This window comes from Pseudonaja textilis, chromosome 3, assembly GCF_049901715.1.
Source record: "Pseudonaja textilis isolate UNSWEBS1 chromosome 3, rPseTex1.2, whole genome shotgun sequence".
NCBI classification, from domain to species: Eukaryota; Metazoa; Chordata; class Lepidosauria; order Squamata; family Elapidae; genus Pseudonaja; species Pseudonaja textilis.
This window is the reverse complement of record NC_141992.1, coordinates 34,277,275-34,305,256: the sequence shown is the minus strand read 5'-3', so window position 1 is coordinate 34,305,256 and position 27,982 is coordinate 34,277,275. Positions and strand designations below refer to the sequence as shown.

The 27,982-nt window shown below is 34.4% G+C and overlaps 1 protein-coding gene across 4 annotated transcripts; it reads right to left on the bottom strand.

Moving 5' to 3' along the window:
- Positions 1–87: 87 nt before the first annotated feature.
- Positions 88–27,982, bottom strand: UQCC1 (ubiquinol-cytochrome c reductase complex assembly factor 1). Of its 4 annotated transcripts, none has more exons than XM_087929235.1 (10): positions 27,712–27,982; positions 24,913–25,017; positions 24,467–24,568; positions 22,248–22,349; positions 20,491–20,563; positions 17,092–17,149; positions 13,344–13,452; positions 4,695–4,772; positions 2,764–2,877; positions 88–1,724 (listed from the first exon to the last, which is right to left on the bottom strand). In XM_087929235.1, the coding sequence occupies exons 1-10, from the start codon at positions 27,964–27,966 to the stop codon at positions 1,590–1,592; spliced, it is 1,131 nt and encodes a 376-aa protein (XP_087785361.1). In that variant the 5' UTR covers positions 27,967–27,982; the 3' UTR covers positions 88–1,589. The 4 variants fall into 4 exon arrangements, 3 of the variants coding, with proteins under 3 accessions (XP_087785361.1, XP_026553503.1, XP_026553504.1); XM_026697718.2 differs by having other exon boundaries at positions 27,934–27,982; XM_026697719.2 differs by having other exon boundaries at positions 27,943–27,982.

The window sequence follows — 27,982 nt, the reverse complement described above, 5'->3', positions numbered from 1 at the left end:
ACAGCTTGTGACAAAGGCATCTTAAATAAACTGAGGGAAAAGTGCCTGATTTATAATGTTTTTATAAAAGTAGAACGTAACACATCATTTTATTATAGATTTAGCTGAGTAAGCTTTATTTACAAAAAAATAATAATTTAAATGCTTGGGGTTGCATTTAGTGGGCTTTAGTTTTAAGAAACTGACCTATACAACAAAAGAGCATCTAGAATGATATATTTGCCTCATTCAGCATAGACAGTTTTGCAAATGGATTATATTCCTTTCCATTCAAATGATTAATATAATTGCTTACCTTCATTAACAGAAATGTTAGTGAAAAATCAACCTTTCCCAAAGATGTTCCAATAATACATATTATAGGACCAGATTATACATTTGAATTGAGTTAGAGATATTGGCTCTTTAGTAGAATTTCCATTAATTTTCTTCTCTCAAATAAAGCATCTTCTGTATTGGCTTTTTACATGATCATAGAGAGCAAAATATATGCAATAACCAAGTAACAGCATTGCCTGCTTGAAATTATATTTTGAACTTCTTAAACTTCTGGAAAGAATTGGTCATTTTCAAAAGTCTTGCCCCACAGTTCATGTAGAAAAGTATGATAGCACTCAAGAGCTTTTGGAGAACATATAAGAGCAGAAGAGCATTGGTAGAACCTTGATCACATATTACACAATTGTAATATATACATATATACATCAAACTATAAACTTCTAGAATAAAGCACTGCTTAAAATGTAAAACAGACAACTATATTTTAGTTAAATCTGTCGAGAATATATCTTTCTCAACTTTTCCATTAAAAAAAAAAACCCAAAAGGTGAAACAGAAAGATATTTAGTGCTACCTATGACAACAAAAAAATAAATTTCTCTTCTAAAAAGGAATAATGTGTCAACTTGCTTTATATGAACAAATCAGGATAATTTCTAAATGAAGATACATTTGATAAGCTGCAGAGAAAAAGCCTTTGAGTTGCCTTAATAATACTAAAACAATGGATCTTGATACTAGAATTTCTAGCCATGGGTAATAGGACCAAAGTAGATGATAAAATTAGAGTTGCATTGAACATAGTTTTTTTTTAAATGCAAATCACATCCGCTAGAAGAAAAATCTGATTATTACTGGGGCTAAATTAATTTGGCCTTTTTTTCTCCTCCTATAAGCCCTAGAACAAAAGTAGGTGAAATTTTCAGTAGGGATTCCTCTTTCAAAGCAAATACTAGCTTCAACAAATGAGTTTTCTCCAATGAAAACATTTTGCTTCTCATGTAAGACTATTTTTCCCACAAAAGATTAAATTTCTGAGCTGCTAGGACCTGCGGATAATATAACTGTAAAAGAATCCACAAATAAATAATAGCAACTATTTATATATGTATTACTAAAAACACCATGCTATTTAGATTTATTAGAATGTATAATTACAAAAGAACAAACTCTTAATCACTTTTTAACATAGCAATACAGCATTTATTATGCTTTTTCCTAACAATTCCCAGTTCCTGCTTCCAGAAATTGTTCCATGTATGAAGGTAATATACACAACAGCAAACATTTTCAAGTTGGTTGCCAAGGATTCAAAGTCCTTCATCATTATATACTGGAGAAACAGGCTTTACAATGCTTTGTGGATTAGGTTCCACTAGGGGGCGCCAAGTCACTTCCCCAGACAGCAGCAGGTCTTCTCCTGACATAGCATCCAGATGCTGCACCTGATAATCACAGCAAAATAGTGCAAGTCACTTACAGATTTGTTGGAAGGATGATTTCTTCCTTCAGGATACTGATGGAAGATGGGGCCATTATTTGTTTAAAGAGTGCTCCAGAAAGAAAAAAATAGGTTCTCTTTGTTATTAAGAATATTCAAATGCAATTTATGTCAATGTGGTTGCTCTACTGAAATTCTTAGTTTTGTCATCATAGTACAATTCCAGAAGGTGTCTCGATTATCAGTAGGAGCTCTAAGGGTAGAACTCTGAAAACCCCATTGTAAAAGTGTTTTTTTACACTTTTTGAATCCTTCCCCAGAATACAGGGATTCCAGTCTCATTATTTCTTTATTTACTAGTTTAATGTACATCCAGTCTTTCTATCAACAAATAGCATACAAATGGCTTGCTATATGCTAAATAAATACAAAATGGCTAATAATATAATATTAAAACAACCAACTATGTACATTAACCATAATTAAAACACAATTGGAAATGTATTATTAAAATAGCACCCATTCAGCTTCAAAGGTGCTTCACAACATATGGGAATATGAACACCTAAGTTTCATTAAAGCAGCTACATTTCCTTCAAAGACTACAGAAGCAAGCTCCTCAAAGTAGCTGTGCAATACTGGAAACAGATGTAAATGTCTTGATAAACTGCAGATGGGGGTTGCTGAGAAACACCAAGTTCCTAAATAGCCTTTCCCAATTAATAGAATTCCATTGATTTACACATTAAATAGGTGCTTGAATAAAAACTTTTCTGCCTGCCAGAATACAACAGAAAGGCAGATAATGTGATTTCCTTTGGGGGTGAGAAGTCAAGAACTTTAGATAGGGAAAAACTGATTTTTGAAAATTGCTGTAAGAAGCAGAATGGCCAGAATCAAGGCATGTATTTTGGAGACACAATATTACGGAAAACCCTGAAGTTTAATTACCAAAATGAAAATCAAGACAACTTAGCTTCTCACCGATCATGATTTTTTTTCCTCACAAAATAGTAAAGGAACCCTTATTCTATGGTACTTACCTGCTTGCGCACATATTCTACCATCATTGCCAGCTGCCTAGGATCCTTGCAATGTGTTTCAAACAGATTTCTCCAGATAGCTGCTGCAAGTACATGATCATCTGAGAGTATTCCCTAAAATACATTTTTAAGGAAGATGCTCAGCTTTTCTTTTAAAAGCTGTAATTCATACAGGACAATCCCTTACAGCAAAGAGGCAACATGATTTACCAGAGGCTTACTGTAAAGAAGAAATTACAGATAGAAAAAAAACAGACAAGCAAACAACTTAGCATCATTTAGGCCATGCCCTTTTACTGTTTTGGACCTTTGGTGTGCTGCTGCTAGTGACAATGGGAAATATGCTGTCTCAGATTGGCTAGGGGGAAATTGGACAAGGCTTTCATAAAAGCCTCCAGCAACTCTGTTAAACATCACTGGCCTCTTACAGCAGAAAGTAATTGAGATCTCATTACTTTCCTCTTGTTTTTTAAGGATTTTTTTTTTAATTCTATCTTTGTTATTTTTTAAATAAATAACTCAAGGCAGTGAACAGACCTAATATGCTTTCCTCCTATTTTTGCCCCAGCAACCCTGTGAGATGGGTTGGGCTGACAAGAGAGACTGGCCCTTGTTTGCATGCCTAAGGCAGGACTAGATCTCCTGGTCTCCTGGTTTTTAGTCTGGTGCCTTAACTAGCAGTCCATCTCAATGTTATAGAGGATGAAGGATTTATAATAAACCCATTATTATAGACTTGCCATGCTTGAGATATCTGATTCTGCTTCACTTCCTACCTTCTCCTAGCTATTTTTATACATGACTACTAAATAGAAAGGTTATTACTACTCTGTTCATTTTCAGCTCTGTAGGGGAGACCAGCAATGGGTCTTCTTCTGTCACAATGTGTACTATTTCCCAGAAGAAGTTGCAAATCAGTCCGTTTGAATAAGATAAATCCTAGTCAAAACTATTGTTCTTTACATGTACTACAATCACTTAATTATTTGGAGATTTAGGATTACTTGTAGCTTTTGAACTGTCTTCAAGGGTAGCGCCATATAAAATTGCATTGCAATAGTCCAAAGAAGAGGAGACTAAAATATGGATAACTATAGGAATTTTCTTAAAACCTATTCGGTAAAGCTGGACAATCCCCAAGAATGGATCCCTGAACCCAAAGCTCATTTGTTTTACTATGGTCAAGTTTACCCCTCTAGAGCCTAACAACCTCTAAGCACTTCAACAGAAGCCCTTATTTGCTTTACTAAACAGAATAAAGATTATTTTAAAAATATTTAAAAGGAAAACAATAAAAAGGATACTAGGAGATTACAGTTTCTGTAGATAACAATATCGTTTTTAAATACATTAGATTTTGACTACATAAAATAATATTGTGTGCTAACAGCTATAGACAGGACTGCAGAATGTGCAATCAATCTGTGGTTAGAAACAAGTATAACACAAGGGGATCCAGGTAGCAGATTCAACATTATGATGGGTTATTCAGGAGCATGTATTAAAACAAGTACAATTCAATAGAGAGCAAAAAAGTTAAATTTCAACAGAATATAGACTCCTATGAACAATTTGGTATCAGGTTCCCAAAGAGATGCTATAGATAAGAGACAGAGTGAGGTCCTCTTCACTGAATGTTCAAGTAGACATAGACAGGCATCCATCAGGGATATTTTATTTTGGATTTCTCTAATACAAGGATTGAGTTTTATGTCCTAGATGGCTTTTTCAACATTGTTATCTATGATCGTTTTCTAGTGGCCACAGCACATTCTCTTAGCTTCATTTACCTATCACCAATAGCAGAAATATTAGGAAACATTAACAAATATTCAGGGCATTTGACCACACAATGAGTCTAACTCATGTTAATACCAGTATTTTATTTCTGTTCTCTGCATGTTCAACTTTAATTTAACTGTTACCATTACCTCATCATATCCAAAAATAGATGCATAGAAAACTTCTGTCAAGGTTCTCAGACTTCTTCTTAGGATAAGAGAATTAACCTGAAAAATAAAACCAATGTGTTCTCTGAAGTAGGACTGGTATTAGAGGCAAAAACAGCATAAGAAAACCAAAATCTATTGCCTACATGCCAATAAATAAAAAGATGAGTCTTAAACTGAGAAGGGGGAGTATACCCTGGATAACAACAGCACAATTTTAAGAGGGCTATCCTCATATGGAGAAACTCTATGGCTAACTCTAGAGACACAGTACTTCATTAAAGAAAATAAACTTAGAGAGGACTCTGAACAATCTGTCTCAATCCTATCTTCCCAGAACTACACCAATCTCAACATCTAGCTTTCAACAATAATTACATCTTAAATTACAATCCTGTCTCAAATGTTATGAATAGTGGAAGACTTATAATTACTGATAACTATATCTTATTCTCCTGCAAAATAAGCCCTGCACAGATCTGTGAAGATCAGAACTTGGACAGGAATTACTTTCCTATTGGCTTTTGATCAAAATAAATGAGGAATCTTTGGAAAAAAACAGGCAATCATTCTAGAAGCTCAGAAGTTTTCTAAAGGCTTCAGATTAAGGACTGGGCTCTAAATCCCACAAAAATATAAATTAAGCACAGATGCATTAAAGGCCACTGAAATCTATGGCTCAAGATTACTTTCAGAAGGTATACAGCGCAATTTTAGATACAACTAAACCCAAATGAGTCCAACAGTGTTTAACTTCCAGATAAATATGCATAGCTTACAGCTTTAAAATTGTTCCCAGATTGTCAGAACTAAGGAGTTAAAAGATACACATTCAAAATGTGCTAAGATTCTTAGTTTTATATATAACATAGGAAAGCTATCTTTGAAAAGATCCCTTCACTGTATTCAAAGATAACATTTAAACTATGACTAATACTTACAGGAACAAACACTAGGTGTACATGCTTTCTGTTTTATATACAGCATAGCCCCAAGATGACTTTATTTCAGAGTAACATTCTGATGCAAATCATGATTAGCTCAATTATGATTAGAACAAGTAAGGTTCAAATCCATATATGAAAATGGTCTATTTCAAAATAATCATAATTGGAAGTAATCACAGCCATTTGGATATTATGCAAAATTATAGTTAATCAACAACAAAAGCAAAATGTCTTTTTATAGCCAAAGGGAAGAAAGGAAGGGAAATCACATACACCTAAGGCCCCTTTCATTTCTCATTACAATCAGCAATTGGTTATACAGCAATGACTAATTTGAACATTTCAGTGTTTTCATCCAACATATTATAAAGAGATAAATATACTTGATTGCTAATTATCCTTCTTTTCTCCCAATCCATTTATTATTAATTTCTGCCGCATTTCTTGTTATTTTTATATATGTGGATTTCTGGACTGTGTTTTTTTTAAATGGACATTTTAATTATCCATAAAAGATGGCATATATGTTACAGGATTTTAACTTTTCCCACATCTTTCAAAAGTAGAGGAAGAGAATTTTGCTTCTTCAAGGGTTTCTTTTACACAAGGCATGCCTGCCACAAAACAGTTAATAGTTAAATATTTTCTTGCCAATATTTTAAGAGTGCAGAAGGTTCCAAATTGCTGGTAAAACAAACAATGCCAGACTGTGAAAACTCCTGGCTGCCATGCTCCTTGATATTAACAAGAGTTTCTTTATTGCTGTAACCTTTCTGAAGTGAATAAAAATTATTTCTTTGCCCTAGTTCTGCCCTCAAGTAAAGGGAAAAAAGTGAACCACAAAATGTTACAGAGAGTAAGTTGACCAGACTCCTGGAGAATTCCAGTCTTCAATATTTATTTATATATTATTATATAAATAGATTGCTCCTCAGTTGTAACAGCCAAATGGTTCATCAATACCACCAGTACTGTCTTTGCGAATTCTAAGAAGTTTGCGCATTTTTAATGACAGATACATACAAGGGATACTTTATGGCAAAGTTTTCATCCAATGTCTTCTAGAATCAGGCAAATATTTTTCTTTCTAATATTAGGGAGAGGGGGCTACTTATTAATTGACACAACTTGAAACATTATTGGGAGATAGCCAGTCTTAAAGGTTTTTTATGGATTTCTAACCTTGTACATTTAGAACATAATACAGTACTTTTTATTTCAATGCAGGAGAGATTGAGAAGAAAGAATCTGCTTCTATAAATCAATGGATTAGCAAGATTCTCAATGAGACAAACTGAAAATTATATTTGTTTTCCTGAGGGAAAGTTTTAATAAGTTGTGAGGTCTTGCATAAAAAACTGAATTAATTGTATCGTTATACCATAATGTATGCTGAAGTGAACTGTATGCATTTCAAAATAGGCACTGCCACCCTGCATTTCATAAACAAGGACAGTATCAGAGCAATGCTGAAGAGAAGGATATAAAATTGGTATGGATCACTTTGACCTCAATTGGGTATTGACATTACCCTAAGACAAACAAAATACAGAAGTACGCATCAGCTAAAGAAAGAAATATAAAGCAATATTCTTTTAACAACAGAGACAGAAGACAATTTAGAATTAAGAAACAAAAAAGCATTACTTTTACCAAACTTCAAAATCAAGTGGTGACTATTACTGTTTTGGGGTATAGCATATATCTGGAATAAAATCTAGTCAGAGATGGGTACCAGGGTGGTCTTTCAATAGACTTTAGTCCTGTTTATATCTTGGTGAACAGATCAGAATATTAGTATTTGAAACTGGACTGTAGGAAAAAGTTAGGGTTCATGCTGTTCTACTGTACTGCTTACCTTTCTGCTTATTAGCATGTCTACTGAAACCTCTACCTGAACACCTGTCTTATCCTGGGGCTATTTTTAGATTCTTCTGTTGTCAGTGCTAGGAGCTTTCAGTTCCCGTGTCTTTAGAGTGGAGTCTGGAATGGTTCAGGAATTCACAACATCCATGGGTTTGTCTTAAATGTCTAGTCTTTACTTTGAAATAGATGGTTTGTAATTTGAAAGTGGACATCATGGTCCACTCCTTGGTCATAGCCAGACCACAGTCTGGTGAGTTTATGGTTCATTGGCATGGTAACATTGCAACTGATCCATACCAAATCTGTTGCTCTAAGGGATTTTCTCAGCAATTTTACAATCTCAGCAACTGGTCAGTCTCTGGAATTCAGAGAAAAGGATATTCAAAGTGATTACCCTGAAATAACTTCTTTCCACATCTTGAGCCTGGGACACCCTTAACACCCTGGGACATTGAAAAATTCCAGAAGGAAAACCAGCAGAAACACAACCTATATAGTGCCAATGGCAATAAGATGAGGAGTGAATATTTTATTTATGGGACTTTTAGACTTCAGTTGTATCCTACTCCAAATTGTATCCTATTCAAACAACTATTCAAACAACATACAAAATAAAACTTTTAAAATAAAAAAATAACAACAATGTATCTTGATACAACATTCAAAGTGTTACATCCCTTTCAGAATGACAATCTGTTCCCCAAAGTCCTCTGAAGTAACTATATTTAAACAAATGTTCAAAAGACTATGAGCAATGAGTTCAATCTTGCCTCTGAGGAGAAGAGCTCTTATAGAAAATGCTTACCTCTATGTTCCTCTCATCAAATACAGACCATCTGAAAACTATGTCAGAATACAGTGAGTGGGCAAATTCTAACTGGAATAGGCAGTCCTGAAGATAAAATTCAATGTTTCACAGGGAGAAAGACATTGGGATACCTTATCCTAAAAAACATCTCACTAGAGATGCTCAACCTTCATTTTTAGGAAAGTTTTTGTGGAAGATAGCTCACAGACAATCTTGGATGAAAGGGATTATCTTGGTTCCTATACTTGGGTTTCAATTCAGTTATCAATTCTAATTCAATTTATAGATTCTTTTTCATTATATACATTGTTACTTTAGACTTTTGTTACTTCGGGCATCTATGAAATTCAGAATATATTAATTGTAACTACTACAATTAGACAAGGACATCTTCTGGCAAATCAGGAAAAGAAAAGAAAGGAGTGGAAGTTTTATTTTAGTTACTTAACAGCCAGATTCTTTCAGATTTACTACTGCAGTATGAAGTAACTTTAGCAAACTTCAGTCAAATCAAGTCATAATGAGGGAAGGTAAGAGGGCTACCAAGCATAAATAGCTTTACCTAACATGAAACAAAGACTTCATTGTACTCCATTTGCAGAATCAATACATGAATTCAAGAAACACTTCAATGTGTTTCTGGAAAAGGAGGGGCCTGAGTGGTCTGGAGGAAAAGCAGGAAGGTAGGATTAAGATAAATTAAAATGTGGTTGGCATATTGAGCTGGATGGCCCCTTCCTGCTCCTATCATCTTGTACAATTTTTAAGGCAGACTCAGCTACAAATCAGGATTTTATACTGAACAAACAAGTCTTAGATGTAGTGGGATTACAGTGTCCCTTCAACCCGAAAGCAACGTTTTGTTTAAATAAATGTTTATTTGTCACAAGGAATACTAATTTCAAAATCTGATTTGCACATATTTTCCACAAGATTTAAGCTTTTCTTGAAATTTTTAAAGAAACGAAGGTCGGGAATAAGTAAATATTAACAATAGTTTATATATCTCAGCAACTTGTAGGTTTGCTTCTTTCTGTTTGATATTGCAAATCAATTTATATAGAGATATTATTCAAAATTTGTTTTGATTGCACAATTTTAGATGGCTCTTCATGTGAGTTTAGATTAGCATTCAGGAGAGTAATATTATTGAAAGTTGGTGAATTGCACATGTTATCCCCTGGAAAAGCAAGAAAAAGGGACAAGAGAAAAAGATCCATTACTTAAATCCAAGGTTTCATTTACTGCTGAAACAGTAAGAAAAGGAATTAACAAGTAAGAATGCTAACGATAAAGGCTTTCCTATTTTTTATTGTGTGTAGAAAGTATCAAGTCAAGGCTTCTCGAGGAAGGATGGCAGACTACAAGATAATGCCATAGTGTTAGTACTTATTGTGAGAAGACAGAGTATGTTATGTAATTAATTATCGACTCTAAAAAACATACTTTGCAAGTTCAGGTGCTTTTTCAGAAAAAAACAGCCGTTAGTAAAAATAAGCAAAAGTAAGAGAGAATGTATCCCAAGATCAGGAGAAGGAGCAATGATATCAAATGCAGTTTTTCCTATTGGTTTATTGGTTTCCAGTTACAGCAGGGGTATCAAACTCATGGCCCGCGGCCAGGATGCATTATGTGCTGGCCCCACCCCCACCCAGTTTAGCAAAGGGGAGGAAAGTCCCGATATGTCACGTGACGACACTTTGACAACACAAGTTTTACAGCATTCACTTCATAGGCTTCCAAACAACAAAAGCAGGGGTGGGGGGGATTTCTCTAATTGTAAGAATAACTCCTTATATGATAAGAGTGGGCAATGGTATGAACTCAAAAGAGGAGACTACAATAGTACCAAAACTATTGCTGAAAGAAAGAAATACATTAAAAATAACCACGCCATGCCTGTTTTGTATAAATCTGAGAATACAAAGCAAGTAACTACAGTACCATTTACTTTCTAAAGTAAAGGTAAACAGCTTTCAGAACTATAAACCATTTAAATGCTGAGAGTCCATGCTACAAGTTATAACATAAAGGCAATAATGGGAATACAATGAAAAGCAATGGCCTGGAAAATGCTCCCATTTGGTATCCGTTGTATCCATTTGGTATCCATTTGGTATTTCATTGAGAAAAACCAGCAGGATCTACTTAAAGAGAATTCACTGACAGGTTTTTACCAAAATGCTCAGTTCCAGAACAGGGAATGAACAACTTTGTAGAACTGGCACTTCACATTAGAAGAGGGGAGAGTTGCTATAGATTCACAATGATTCAAAGTAGGCAGAACTGCATCACTTACTTGAATAAGGCCATTTAAAACTATGCTGGTTTTTGTCTTTTTTTTAATTATGTGAAGTGAGCATTAGAGCTGATGGTATCACTTTTCTCCCTGCTTCAACATGGTAGCAAAACATGCTGTCAATTTTCAAAGTTTGAGGGCTGCAGAACATAAGTAAAGGGCCAAGTATAAATCTGATACCATTGTTTGACTACTTTGCTTTATAACAAAAATGTCGAGAGAATCAATGGCTCCTGAAACTTTAGCTGTGGCCTTCACAAGAGTTTTAACTTTTGTAACGAATTATAATTTTTATCGACTGAAGAATTGACATGATTGGAAAGTAACTATATTCGTGTTAACTAAAGTTAATAGTAAATTAAATCAAATGTAAAGATAAATTAAATGAAACTAACTTAATTTTTTGTTCAGGCTGATTCCCTAGCTTTTTGAGTGTAGCTTTCAACCCATCACTTAAAGGCCAAATGTGATCCTTGTTTCAGAAAAAAAAAACCACTCCACTGTTGTACACCACTACTCTAAAATATTTCTAACTTTCATATTTCTCAGAATATGAGCAAATTTACAGCTTACTATGAAGTCCTCTGTTTCATATTTATATACAAATAGAACCTGTAGCAATATATAGACAATTATACCTTGCTTAATGGTAGTTAGAACATAAGTTGTTTGTAGCATTCTACCTGCAACAAATGACTACGCCACAAAATCTTTAATTAAACACAACTTTTTGTTTAAATCAAAATGTAACATTATGACCACCAACTTGTAACAAGATGGGATGATACGAAGATCATTTAATATTCTGATTCTCAAGTTGACTTCCACTATATATCCCCATTTGGATGGAATATAAAAATCATTTAAAACTGTAATGCAACTCAAAAAAGAGAAATATAGAAACTGAGGGCATAAGCAAAATATTCAAGTATACGCAGATAATAAAATAGGATATGATTACCCATACACTTACCTTATTGAGTCACATTTATCAAAATGATGATGGTGGTGATTGAGATGAATATTGTTTTTCAAGCAGCAGTTTACATATTTACATTTTACAAAAATAAAGCCCATGTTTTAGCTGAAACTCACAAAACTGAATAGCTGGCAGTTTTGACAACTATGTCTTTAAATTGCACGACCAGAATGAAATTAAGTTTTTTTTTTTAAAAAAAATGATACCTAATGTTACAATCAACACTTTAAATCACAATAACAAATAAATTTTTATGCTTTTTTAAAAGTTTGGTAGAAAAATCAGAAGTGGAAAAATTAGATAAACAATGTTTAGCCACAAAACTAGGCACACCTGGTACATAACCAACAAAATTAACTTCAAGTTTTAGGGGCAGCAGAATAAAATTTATATATGAAACCTGCCAGCACCAGTAGAATTGCTGAGGCCAAAGACTTTCATTTTGTTTTTACAGCTGTGTCAAGTTTTGGTTACCTCTTGCCAACAATGAAAAGTGCTGAAAGAACTCAGGTTAAAGGGTCCCAACATTTTGCAGTTGAGATTCAAATTGCAACAATTTTAGCAGCCAGTCTATGAATTAATACACTGTTTAAAACTAGGAAAACATAAGTTGGAAGTGAAAATGCAGTAGGCTGTCTTGATTCAAATCATGATGTTCTCACATTGACAACATCAAATAGCAAGTTGTAAAACTAAAGAAAGTGGCCATATCTCAATCTACAATCATATATCATTTCTCCATTACTTACTGTAATTTCCTTATCATATTTAGAGACTGCCCATTTCTCTTATAAAGCGACTCTATGTATACACTAGTTATGTGTTACCACAACATGCAATTTGTTGTGGCAGTTTACTTGCTTTTCCAAATTACTTTGTTTTTATTTTCTTCAGCAATATTATTTTTTAAAATTATTCCAAAGTTTGCATTTAAAGAAAGCTTCCTTGAACAATTATATGTAGTTAGACCTTATGTTTCTTTATGGCATTTATATTGTTAGAACTAGTAACTATGGTTGTATAGTAATCAATTTATACTGCAAAGTACATACATGAAATAAATGTAGTATCTGGAAATCAAACATTTCTATACTTCGGCTTAGGAAGTTTGTAGACGGTACTTTCTCTTTAAATTTTTACTGTTTATGCATCTTTAAATTTTACTGTTTAAGAGAGATTTACTCTCTCTGCTAGAAATCTTGATTAAACAAAGTGAATTGTTCTGAATTAAACAGCAAGTCTTTTTAAAACTAATACTATAAGTTGAGTTACTGAGATTTTTTTAAAAAATTCAGGAAATACTAATATGATTTGTATTGGGAGGTAATTTGGGCTGAGAAAGAATGACTGGCCCAAGGTCACTCAGCTATACATTATTATTGTTGTTACTGTTCATAGTACTATTAAGTAAAGTAGTATTTATTAAATTATTTTCATATAATATTTGGGATTTCAAGTTTAAAACAATCTGGGATTTTCTACTAGCAACATCTTTCCATTTCTGTGATAATAATGAACACAGCATTGTGCCACAACTGCTGTCGGGAGCTGGGGAGGGGAAACACATATAGAAAATGGTAAGGACTTGAACTAAGATGATACAATTTGCCAGTCTATTATTCATACTACACAGTAGCTTCCAATTTTTCCTCATATACTTCCCCAATATATGTGTATTGTGAACAAAGAAGATAGTTAAGTGATCAGTGAATCCATATCAAGAAATACTCACTCCCATAACCTTCCCACGTTGCTCAGCATCTTCCCACATAGCATATACAATATAGTAACACATGTATTTTCCTGTTCTGCCCTCTTGCTTCATTCGTACTAGGCACATCCTAGAGGAAAGCAAATCATTTTTTTAAATATAGACACATACAAAAATGGAAAATATATTGAAAATAAAATAAACCAAAAATGAAACAAATTTCAAGAGACTGGTTAAAAATTCTGATGTTAAGAGTATAGTATACAGTAAAATCACTTTGGGATATAAAATAACACAACTTCTGGTAGAGCATTCCACAGAACATAGCCACGGTATTCCACAGATAACAGGAAACTGGCTGATTAATTTATATTATCTCTTTTAGCTGCCTTCCAGCTATAGGGCTGCAATATTAATAAATTTTCAAAAGTCAGCAAAGGAAATCCATTCAGAATCTCACTTTTAAACACATGTACTTGAAATTTTAATTGTTTTCAACTAATGTTTAATCCCAGGCAAATATGTTAAGACTGAGCCACAGATTTAATTCATTAGAATCAATATTCAACTAAACATGGAAATCAGGCTATTGTCAGAGTTCCTTGAAATATGGCTTCCAAGGCTGACAGCTATCTCCTAAAATGAAAACATGTAAGGTTATTATATGCCTTTTGGTACAAAACTGGAACAGTATTAATTATTCCAAATAAAGAATCAACTCCTTTGAAAAAGAACAAATCCAATGTATGTATCAAGGAATTTCAATTTCTGTGCCAAAACAATGTCACTCTTGAAGCTGACAATTCAGTGTATTAAAAGAAGTACTGGTTTTGCATGCGTTACTCTAAATTTGAGATTTAAACAATATTTTGAAAATACTGTGTGGGTGCTAAAATATACAATATAGATACAATTAAACTAGCATGAACCACAGGTAAGAAATACAATTCTAATGTATAAGAAATAGCTATTTTGTTTCTTTTGGTCTAGTTTTTTATAAATTTTCAGAGATTGACAAAATAAAAATGCTCCTCCTAGAGACAAGAGTTAATGCTAGAGTTTGTGTTAGAAAATATCAAATGGCACCATTTTAAAGTTGAGACCTGGAGCATTCTCAGTGTATCAGATCTTGCTGATGGAAAAACTTTGAATTGCACATGGAAGCTTACTGGCAACTAAAAAAGGGGTTATATGAGCATACCAACTGAGGTGGCCGTAGGATTATAAATCAGATGCAGTTTCCAAGTATTCTTCAATAGCAGCCCTATATACAGCATACTGTGAATATTTGTGGCAAAAGTACATGAATTTCTAGAACTATCAGATCATGTGATGGGAAAATCAGAGTAAGGTGTTTCGATTAATAAGATGATAATGAAGTGTGAGGTTGGGAGCAACAGAATTCTGGGGATTGACTAACCTTGGATGGATCTAATATTTGTACTTCCAACTAACAACACAAAGCTGCTAGAGAATCAGTAAATTCTTGCTGGCTTGTTAAGGTCTTCAAAATGGCAGACTTCCACTAAACGCTTTTTGCTGCTGATCCAGGATGGATGTACTTGTTGTGGAATGTTCTCTCACACCAAGATCTATTTCCTCATGATAACAAGCAAGCACATTTCACTTCCTGGCATCTCCCTCCAGCCCACTGCCTTGTTGCAGCCCTTTCTTGGAGAGCAGCTTTCAATTGGAGTACAGTTCTGACACAAGATGTGGCAGTAAAGTAATTACCAGCTAGTTAGAGGGACTGAGGCATACAACTACAGCTACTGTGTCCAATAATCTATCACACCTCCAATTGCCATATTTAAAAAGAGGGGATTCAACTAAGAGTTTGAACACAGTATCTATCAGGAAGTCTTTAAAATAGCTCCCTGCTGCATAATCCTGAGAAAATAAAGATCTGCTTTTAAACACCTGTAAATTGGTGACCCTACGCAGTCCTGACACACATTTCTGGAAGCAAAAGACAAAGCCTTGCATAGTTCTAATTTAAAAAAATCACAAGCTAATACAATTAACATTGGCTGAAATAAAAATCTACACTAATTCCCAACATGCCTTTAACCCAATGCTTGAAAAGTTGCAATGAATTTAGATGCATTGTGCTGTCACACAGCAATTTAGCAACACTCTGAATGAGGTCATGGAAACTGGAATGAGTCTCCCATTTACAGTAACTGCCACTTGAGATTAAAATGACAGATTTTCTAGCCAGATCAACACAGCTGTAAAACATATTTTTTACTATACGGCTACATTTAAACAGTTAATAATTTTATAAGTTTTTGAAATTTTCTTTACCCACATTAATTTCTTAAGTGAAGGTTCTGCCGCATTATCAGAGTTTAGAAACCAGACTATACTTGCTTTGATATCCATTTTTCCAAATTCATGTTTCATAATTTACACAGCTTCTCAATTCATAAACAAAGATTTTAGATAGATCTCATGCTCTAGTGCTGACTTCTCTCCTCATACCTGACAAATCAATCATTGCTACATATGTCAATGTATTTTCTTTCCATACATCAGCCAACCTCTTTCTTCAATGAATTCCAGGCAATCCTGGAACTGAAGGCCTGGGGTAGAGCTAAAGCTAAAGTTGTATACATCGCCCAAAATATTCTGATTCTGATAAATATAATATTGTATCACATAATAGGAAATGCTGACTTTTCTTCCTAAAACAAGTACAGATTTTTAATTCACATATTCATTCTTACACTTCCTTCATTATGATAAGGATATCACTGCTGCTTATTTTAACCTATCATCTGTTTTTAACTCATTTTCAAAAAGGTAGTTGTTTGACAAAATAAATTGCAGTGACTATTTGTTTGATGTTGCCCACCTTCAAAAATATTAAAATAGTCAAGCCATTAATTTTAGAATAAGGTTCATACTAATGTTTACTAACTTGAGAACTGGTACTGCTAATCTATGTGAGAGGTAATTCTAAGTAAACTACAGAATTGCATTTATACTTTATGAAAACAGAAAAAAATAGGAACATTCTTTTTAAAAGTCACAACAGTTTATTTATCATAGCATATTCCAATTAAGGTTTTCATTAAATGTATTTTAAAATAAACATAACAATTTTTTTCAGAAGTACTTACCACAAAAAACTTTGATTGTAAAACAATGAAATGTATTGTTAAAATTAATTTGACAATATTTTTACAAAATAATTTACATCTAATGTAATCAATTTCTAAAAAGGCAAACAAATGGAAAACAATTATTCCTTTATATCATTATTCTATCATTCTGACCTTCTCAAGCACCTAACTTTAGATAAAAAAAAAGTTTTTCCTAGTTATTTTTCTTGGATGATTATTTAACTAACGAAGGAAAAATCACTTTGAGGTGTTAAATATTCCACATGAAACAAACTTGGCACCCATGTAACCTGTAGTTAGATTTTAGAGGTGAAAATGTAAATGTTAGTGCTATAATTTGTTAAAGGCTTCTGACAACTAGTAAGTCAAGTTACCACAAATTCTCACAATTCAAAGAACTTCTACGTAAATGTGAGCTTTTCCTAAAAACAGATAAATTAATGACCTTTCCATTCAGGCTGACGAAGCTTTTAAAAGAATGAAGGTTTTAAACTAGTAGAGTGAAGGAACTATTAGAAGTAGCATGTTGAAGTTTTTTTTTTAATCTGTCAGAATTTAACATGGTTTAGCTGAGTGACAAATTTCTCCTTTCCTTGATACAAAAAACTGTAGTAAATGTAACTTTGAAGAGCTTTACTTACCAGACATGAAGCTGTGCTACTAAAAACCAAGAGTTGAAAGTGTCAGGGAGCTGTAATTCTTAAAAATGAATGTGAAAATGAGTGAAAATGTATTTTATACTTACACATTTAAAAACATACATGAGTTGTCTTGCATACACATCTATTGTGAACATACAAGGAGGAAAAAGTCTGCACATATGCATGTGTGTACCTAAGCTAATTCTTTTTCTCCAGTGCTAGATTGACACATAAGCCTATGAAACTTGAGAGAAGCTGGAGGAGATCAGAGCTTTGGAGGAACTGGTGATAATGGGGGTGGTGATGGTGGATAAAATTATCTACATTAACACGGTATTTTAGTGTTTCAGTTAGTAGGGAATATGTTGGACTATGCAATTTGCCTTTTGATAAACTAGTACTTTGTAACAAACCACATGATTGATTTTAAGCAATGCGGTATAAAAACAAAAACAATTTGTGCATATCATGTAATTACCACAAATTACTTAACATAGGAATTCAAAGTCAGCAATCTTTCTAGGCAACATCTTATGAGCTTTCACAATGGTATTAAGTGCTCTGTCCAAAGCCTTTATGAAATCTTAGCCTTCTAAGCAGCTGTGCCAAATCTTTCAGGGGATGCATAATTCCTTTTATGGAATGATGTTTCATTCCTATTGGGGCACATTGCAAAGCACCACTTTGAATGTTGCAGCCCTACACACCAACAACAGCCAAGCCTCCTACAACTGGCCCCAACCCATTGGGTTCACAACCTCTGGTGATCACAGAAAAAGAAGTGTAAGATCTATTACACAGACAATAGCCAGGAAAAGCACCAGGGCCAGACAAGATAACTCCTTCTTGCTTAAAAGTCTGTGCTGACCAACTGGCCCCTATCTTCACCCAAATCTTCAATAGATCACTAGAGATGTGCTATGTTCCTTCTTGCTTCAAATGCTCTACTATCATCCCAGTGCCAAAGAAGCCCTCCATCAAGGAACTGAATGACTACAGACCAGTTGCTCTGACATTTGTAGTTATGAAAATCTTTGAAAGGCTTGTGCTGTCCCACCTGACAACCATCACGGATCTGCTGTTAGATCCCATGCAGTTTGCATACCAAGCAAATAGATCGACAGGTGGTGCTGTTAATATGGCTCTGCATTACATCCTACAGCACCTTGAATCTCCAAATACCTACACAGGGGTCCTCTTTGTAGACTTCAGTTCAGCATTCAATACCATCATTCCAGACACTCTTCTAAGTAAATTAAACCAAGTAGCGGTACCTGAACACACTTGTAAGTGGATCATAAGTTTCCTAACAGACAGGAAGCAGCAGGTGAAGCTAGGCAGAATCACATCTGATACCTGTACAATCAGCACAGGGGTCCCCCAAGGCTGTGTGCTTTCTCCACTTCTCCCTAGATACCAATGATTGTATCTCAAAAGATCCATCTGTTAGAAAACTGAAGTTTACTGATGAGACAACAGTGATTGGTCTCATTCGAGACAACGATGAATCTGCATACAGACAGGAGGTTATACAACTTGCATCGTGGTGTAACTGGAACAATCTAGAACTGAACACACTCAAAACCGTAGAAATGGTAGTAGACTTTAGAAGAAACCCTCTCATACTACCACCTCTTACAATACTAGACAAAGTAGTATCAACAGTAGAGACCTTCAAATTTCTAGGTTCTACTATATCACATGACCTAAAATGGACACCTAACATCAAAAACGTCATCAAAAAAGCACAACGAAGAATGTTCTTTCTATGCCAACTCAGAAAGCTCAAAACTGCCCAAGGAGCTACTGATTCAGTTCTACAGAGGAATTATTAAGTCTATCATCTGCACCTCTATAACTGTCTGATTTGGTTCTGCAACCCAACATGACAGACACAGACTGCAGACGATAATTAGGACTGCAGAAAAAACAATTACTACTAACCTGCCTTCAATTGAGGACCTATATATTGCACAAGTCAAAAAGAGGGTTGTGAAAATATTTACAGACCCCTCATATCCTGGACATAAACTGTTTCAACTCCTTTCCTCAAAACAACGCTATAAGCACTGCACACCAGAACAACTAGACATAAGAACAGTTTTTTCCCCGAAGGCCATCACTCTGCTAAACAAATAATTCCCTCAACTCTGTTCAACTATTACAAAGTCTGCACTACTATTCCAGTTAATCTTCTCATCGCTCCTTATCATCCATCCCATCCCACTTATGACTGTATAACTGTAACTTTATTGCTTGTATACTTATGATTTATATTGATCGTTTCCTAGTATGATTTGATTGCTTATTGTACCCTATGACTGTCATTGTGTCGTACCTTATGATTCTTGACTCTTGATGAATGTATCTTTTCTTTTATGTATGCCAAGAGTATTTACACCAAGACAAATTCCTTATGTGTCCAATCACACTTGGCCAATAAAGCATTCTATTCTATTCTATTCTATTCTATTCTATTCTATTCTATTCTATTCTATTCTATTCTATTCTATTCTATTCATCATAGAGGTCTTGTGGGTTTCCTGCAGGGATAAGGTAGTGTATAAGAACATGGTCTGGGATGGTGCTCCCCTTCCAAGACCAGGCAGCACTGTTGTGGGACTTCCCTTAAACCTCTGGGCAATGGTTTTTACAGAAACAGGAAGCTAACTGTCTGACGCCTCCCTGTAGCCCATGTCTGTCTGTCATGGTCCTACACCCTTCTTGCTTTTCCTGCTGAAGCCCAAGTAAACTAACTGAGTAGGAATAGAGGGATAGTTCTGAATTGACTTTGACAACTGCCTATACTTCTGTGCTAACAGAGATAACAGAAATACTATTTCTCTCCCATTTCAAGATTGGAGATGAAAATGATAAGGGTGTGAATAATAATGTCAACTTTGGAATCGTTATTAAAAGATTTTAACACATTACAATTCATAAATGTATAACTTATATAAGTATATAAGTTATGTAACCTATAACCAGTCTTCTATGAAATCTTCATCTGCAAAACCAACCTATCTTCCTCTACCTTTCCCTATCCCATCCCAATATATTTAAATCTTACATCAGTTAAGCTATTCCCTGTATCTGATGAGCAGCAACTCACAAAAATTTATGCCTTATAATAAAATGTGTTAGCCTCAGTCAGCAAAGAAATCAGTGCTCAGTTGTAATGGCAGTTACTTTTTACATATATATTTTGTTTAAAGAAATTGTCAATTAGATATAAATAATTTCCTTCATTTTCTTTTCAGTATGCATTATGTGGCTGTGTGATAATCCTTTCAAAGCAACTTAGAGGAGGCAAATGGCAAGATTTGAGTTTTGTAAGCTGTCCTATTTCTATTCACAATAACCGGATAGCGAGAAGGGAGGAGAGGATGGAGAACTTACTGTTAAAGAATTCCTCATAGTCTATTTTCTCAACGCAACATGTATACATGCGTAGTGCTGCTATTCTAATTTTCTGAAGAGAAAAGACAATTATGCTTAATACAATGTTGTATCATTTCTATTTTTCACTTAAGAAACTTCTGCAAAAATACACAAATGTTCCTCTATATTTTGTGATATTCACATTTATATATCATTTATTATTAGTTAAATATGCATTATTTATTTATTAAACCTCTTAGGTCCCTTCTAGGTCCCTTCTAGCTCTATATAGCTGCCCATCTCGCAAACAGCAAAAGGGCAGCATACAAAATAAAAACCAAACTAAAAAGATTATTGAATCACAACATATTGAACTAGTTATTTAATTTCATTTAACAACATTCAGTTTAGAATAACTTAGATTAGCAATACTTCATTTCCACTAACATATGCTCCTAACCTCAGTACAAGAATCCAAATTGAAATATTCTTTTCATATTTTATTTTATCTTATTACTTAACCGGAATCTGCTTTCCTGTAACTTCAGAGGATTATTCTCTACCTTGTACCCCAAGGCTAGATCAATCAGGGGTTGTGTGGTGAATTCTGCAGTGTGCACTTATTGGACTTGCTAATCTCTTAGGTCCCTTCTAGCTCTATGATTCAATGGTAGTAAACATTCTTGACTTTATCTGAAACATCCTGTCAGGTACTTTAAAAATGATGTAATCTTCTTAAGAAACAATACAGTATGCTTAGTCTTTCCTAAAACAATATTTAAAGTAAATAAACCTTGATGAGAAGATCATATAAAAACACCCCATGGCTCATGCATCTGTAATCTGTGTTTACAGATATTGCTAGGTAAATTGGAGATTTTATAATGCCACATCAACACATCAATACCCAGAAATTCTAAAAACAACTTTTAGATTAAAAATAATATGGATGGTGCTATTTAAAATGCATTCCAACTATCTCTGGAGAAAGCTCTAGCAATATATTATATTAATAAAAGTTATATTATTATCATGCATTTGAGTTTTACTCTACTCATTAGTCTTTTTAACAACCTCTTTAATAAACAATTGAGTAGATCTTAGTTATAAAAACATTATTTTTTTAATGCTTTTTGGAGAGTCAGTTGAGCATTTGATTTTTAAAAAAAACTAAATTTGGAATGTTCTTTATTTTACTTAGTCTTTCCTTTTAAAAATAAATTTCCTTCCATAGTAAGTTGCTGGGTTGCAACAAAAGAGATGCAAAGTCCCAACAATATGACTTGTATTCTAAATGCACCATAATTGTTCCAAGCACTGAACAATCATGTTTTATACTCTTCTGAGCATTGCTTCAGATTCAGAATTTAAAGTTGAAACAGCCCATTTCAAATTCAATACAATTATTTTACATTTATAATGTATTCTGCACTATCATTAACATGATTACAAGCTACTCAAAGACCACTCAAAGGTCAGAAAAGAAGAAAAACATTAAGTCAGTTCATAGCATGTTGGGTCACAATTAGACATGCAGAAAATATTCAGCCAAAGTTAGCATTTTTATCTTCAAGTATAATAGCTGCATTCCTATAAACATCCTTAGTATGCCAAGGATAATTCAATGCTTCTTAATAAGCATGAATAGGATTATTCTATAAAATACAGTCATCATTTCTCTGGACTAGGAATTTGGTGTTACACCAAAATTTAGACCAAATACAAGTAACAAGTTTATGAAAAAGAGGATCAAACTTAAAAAGAAAAATATTTACCCATTTTTTATATTTTAGTGGCCCTGTAAATCCCATTGCTTCTATTATCTTTGTGAAAGTGCCTACTTTCTCTTCAGATGGCTGAGCGGAATTTCTAAAAACCTATAATAAAAGCAAAAAGTTATAAAACTCACATTTTGATTCATAAATTTCAAACAGTTAAAACTATAATCAGTTCTAAATGCCAGATCTAAATTGATACAAGTTTTCCCATTTTTTTCCCAATGACTATTTTTGAAAAAAATGAAGCAAAAAGATACTTTCCATCTATATGTTGAACCCAATTAATGTAAACCCTAGACTAGAGACATCCCAGCTATGTTAGATATGACTTGCATCCCTTTACTGCATAATCTGAATCCCAATTAGCTATGAAATAAGTTGAAACTGGCACAAATAAATGGTACCCACCATTCTTTATTCCACACTCCATAGAGCAGACATTTTGCTTTTGATATATGATTTAACGTATTCTTGTAATTGAGATTCTTTGAAAAAAAGGGGATGGGTACAAATACTTTTGACCATGTCTCTACCTGAATATACTGTAAAAGCAATGTATCAAATTGGATAATGTTTGCCATATTTTTCTTCTCCACCATAAGCCTTCGACTTATGAACAGAATTGAGCCAAAAATTAATATTGCTAAGCGAAACATTTGTTAAGTGAGTTTTGCCCCATTTTATGATCTTTCTTGCCACAGTTGTTAAATGAATCACTGGAGCTGTTAAGGTAACAAGTGCTGTTAAGTGAATCTGGCTTCCTCATTGACTTTGCTTGTCAGAAGTTTGCAAAAGGGGAGCACATGACCTTAAGACACATCATAAATATGAACCAATTGCCAAGCATCTGAATTTCGATCACATGACCATGGGGATGCTGCAACTGTCATAAGTATGAAAGCGGTCATAAGTCACTTTTTTCAGTTTCATTGTAACTTTGAACGGTCACTGGACAAATGGTTGTAAGTTAAAGGCTACCAGTATCATTTAAAATTTCACACGGAATAAAGGAGACAGTTTCTTTTTAACTTCACAAGATGAACTTCTAAATACTTCTAATTATTCAAGTTTATCTAGATAACATTTGTGACTATGTAATTGAAAGAATGTATTGAAAAAGTATGTAGTTTATAAACACAATTCCAATAGCAGTTCTGCTGCTACTGATGGGAAGGTAGAGAATTGATATTTACTTCCTAGGTTTTGTAGATTATTCCAATCTGGAGACTTGGAATAGTATTAAACAGATTTTAAAAAAGCAAGCGCCACTGAGAAGAAGAAAAAACTGGCCCAAGTGGATGCCACAAAAACCTTAAGGTTAACAGAAAAATAAAGCTGATTTGACTGCCTTAAGAAAGGCTGGCTGGAAGTCTGCTGTACAATCCTCCAAAGGTAGAAACTTTCAAAGCATGGACAATTGGTGTTTTGGCCACAACCAAAAACACCTACTGACTGATCCACTGTAGCTTTGCATGGGAGAACTCTCAGAAGGCCCTGCTGAAATGTTCTTAGTAGATACATGCCTAATCTGATTACAATGCCTAAGAAAGCCATTGTTTTAATTGGTCATAATAAATAACACATCAAGACCTGCAGCTCTGCCTTTAGGCTCTTGCTGCTTTCATCAAAATGATCAAGAGAGCATTTTTTAAATAATGAAACCCTATCTCAGGGCTGTCAAACTCGTGGGACATGGGCCAGATGCGTCACACACTGGCTACGCTCATGCCTGGTTTAGCAAAGTGGGGGGGAAGTGATGACTCCATGACGCCATGAGTTTGACATCCCTGCTCTATCCCTTTTGCGAATTTGTGTGGCATCATAACACACATAACAAATAGTGAGGCTTGTGTCACAACACTACTTGCATCACTCACTATCCCTCTCTGCAGATGCCCCTCAAAATCCGACTCTGCCTATACTGCTGTTTTTCACTGTTACGGTAGTCTATAGATGTCTCTGTCTCTAGAATAAGCAAGCACTGCTCAACAAGAATCAGAAATACTGCACGCAACAGCCCTTACATTAGTTTTCTTATGAAGATTCAACAAATAGGGAAAGTTCTTTGAAAAACATAATGCTATAAAGGTAGCCTCTAAAATTAGCCACACTTCTCCTATACAAATCCAGAAATCTCCAGATCCAATAAGACCACAACTGTAGCCCAGTACATTTGAACAACAAAATTGTAACAGAAAATTTTGCTTTCTCCTGACCTTTGTGTGATGAAATGTTCTGTTTGGTTGTTTCATTGTCCTGATACTTTGTATTAAATTACAGCAAACTTTGGTTAATGGAAACTGGCCATTGTTGTGTCTCTGATAAAAAAAAAAAAGGACATAAGTATGCAAAAAATAATGCAGAAGAGAAACATTGTTAACTTAAGAGATAACATAAACCTGAAAGTTACACACTGGAGTCAACCATGTTCTGCATAGCACAGCAGATAAAATTAGCCTTCAGGAATGATAAAGGAAAATACAGTAAACCACATCAGGTTCAAATTATTTAGCAGATCGCATTTCTTTCAACATTCCCATAAAATTCCCACACAATACAGTACACTGATAAAGTTCTAATTCTTTCAGCCTGTATACCTGTAAAAATATGTTATCCAGCAATTTCCAGGGAGAATTCTGCCCCATTATGATTGAATTCCTACCTGGAGAGAAGGATGGAGCAATCTGCCCCATTGTCGTTGAGCTAATGTTGTTTGTATCAATCCGTTGCATAATGCAATCCAGTGAGGTTCTCTAGTACAGTGTATCTAGAAAAAGAAAATAAAAGAGAATATATCAATGGTCACTCATTTGGAACAAAATTTAAATTCAATAGACTGTTCAACTTAATATAAAATATAAATGTACTGGTCTTCTGAAGATTCTGAATTTCCACAGTATACTTCAACCATATGAATTTTCAACATATTCAATTACAGTTCAAAGTGACAAATTATTATGCAGATTTGTATTCTAGTAACTTTTCAGTGTATGGTTAATATTTTTAGTTGGGGTGGGGGTTGAGTATGCATTCACCTCATGAACCTAAGGGAAAAAAAAATCTTTTCAATGGAATATTGTAGAATGCATTGATGCATGACAGTAATGATATGTTCTGTACTACTATCCAGTTATATTATATTATATTATATTATATTATATTATATTATATTATATTATATTATATTATATTATATTATATTATATTATATTATATTATATTATACTATCTATCTATATATTTGTTTTCTTAAGTTTTCGCGGGTACTTACATGTATGGCATTCAGCTTTGTTCGGGTATTTTCCCATGTCATTGTAGTTGTGCTTTTAAAGTTGTAGCAACGTTTCGGCAGAATCTCATCTGCCATCATCAGGCTTCCAATAGTATGTACGTGTGTGTGTGTGTGTGTGTGTGTGTGTGTGTGTGTGTATATATATATATATATATATATGTTTTCTGAGGTTAAGGGGTTCATGGGTATTTGTATGTGGATCTTTGGTTGTTCGGGTTTTCTCCCGCGTAAGATTCGAATCTTACGCGGGAGAAAACCCGAACAACCAAAGATCCATATATATATATACACACACATACATACATACATAATATTGCAACACTGATATGTGCCTAAATCATCCTGAAATATCCTGTTAAAAATTATATTCTAAAAGGAACACTCATTATAAGAACATAGTAATTTCATTAAATTATAAATTATTCAATAGGTTTTCAATAGATGCATAACACTTGTTAGATGAAGAACATTTCTAATTTCTATTGTAGAAATGCCACTGAACTTGGCTATTATCTGTATATTATAATGTATTATATTTTATAGCGCGATAAAACAATTAACTTGGGAAAAACTATTACATTATGAGAAAATTAAAATGAAGTATGATACTAGTATAATTAAAATGCTATATCACATTAATAGTGATCATCAAAACAAACACCCTCCCACAACATATAGCTTCCATATAAAAGCATATTTAAGGAGTCAGTATCAATTGTAACCAGCTACAGTTTGAGCCAGAATATTTCACAATATAAAGCTAAACATGGTTATAATTGCAACGATAAGATAGTCATATCTTATTTGCATAATATTTTGATATCATATCAAAATAGTCAAGATAGTCATATCTTATTTGCATATCATATTTTGCATAATATGAAAAAAAAATCACTTCCATTAACTGCAGTCTTAGGAAAAGTATAAACAAGTATTTGGATACAAGAGATATAACTGGATCTAAGTGATTTAGTTTAGTAAAATTGTTCTTTTTCTCTGGACTGTGTGTATAAAGACACATCTCACTAATAGATATTTAAACTACATACATGGTGATATATCTGCCTTGCAAAATGTTCATATTTCTTCTAACCTTTTAATGTTTATAGTTACTATAAGAAAGTCCAAGGAAGAAGCAACCTAGAACTAAGGAGAAATTTCCTGACAGTTAGAACAATGAATCTGTGGAACAATATGCCTCCAGAAGTTGTGAATGCTCCAACACTTGAAATTTTTAAGAAGAGATTGGACCATTTGTCTGAAGTAGTGTAGGATTTCCTGCCCTAGTATAGGGTTGGACTAGAAGACCCACAAGCTGCCTTCCAATTCTGTTCTTCTATTATATATGCTGGCATTATTGAGCAACTAACAGGCAAACGGGAAAAGCAACACATCAGTGGTTACAGGAAACACAGACATGCAAAGAATAATGGGAGTGCCAAATGAATTCAGAATAAACCATCTCCATTGACATTTCCAAACAATAGTGAACAATGCTTATCAGCACAATAGAGGTATAGAATTAAGTATGTTAATTGTTATGACAATTAATGTTTGGCTGAAAAGTTCTGCCTTGAGAAGGTGTAGGGATGGATTTCTTTAGCCTATCAAATGTCTATGGAGATTCTTAGTCATCCAGGTCATGGTTGTCCCAAAGGTGCTTTTTCCAGAGGCAACTGGACTTTGTTTTCTTTGAAGAGATTTCACTTCTCATCCAAGAAACTTCTTCAAGCTTCTTCACTGAATGGTGAGGAATGGAAGGATTTATACTCCTCCTAGCAGATAGCTGGCCATCTGCATCCTTTTAGGGAATCTAGGTGGCCTTAATGACTCTCTAAAAAGAATGCAAATGTCCAGCTTTCTGCAAGGAGTTGTCTGCAAGGAGTTGTCTGCAAGGAGTATAAATCCTTCATTCCCCACCATCCAGTCAGAGGTGAAGAAGGTCCTTGGATGAGAAATGAAATGTCTTTAAAAAAAAAAAAAAAACCAACAAAGTCCAGTTGCCTCTTGAAAAAGCACCTTTGGGACCACCAGGTCTTGGATGACTGAGAATCTCCACAGATATTCAGGGAATGTACTTAGGCAGGCAGCCTCTTCCTCGGCTCCCACTTGCAGCTGAAAACCATCCTGCGACTCTGTAAACCGCTTAGAGCGGGCTGTCAAAAGTACCGTGAAGCGGCATATAGTGCTCTTGCTATCGCGTGGGGCTTGCCATTCATACATCAAGGTTCGCTCTTGACCGAGCAACGAAGGCAAAACAGGGCACCCCGGGCAAAAAAAAGGAAAAAAAATCCCTCCCCCCTCCCCCACCTCAGGAGGGAAGCCTGCAAACATCGCACCAGCGCCCCGGCCACCTTGAGGAAAGAAGCTCCCCACCAACAGGTCACGCACCCGACTCACCACGACTTTCACCAGCGCCGCCATCTCTCTGGCGGGACGC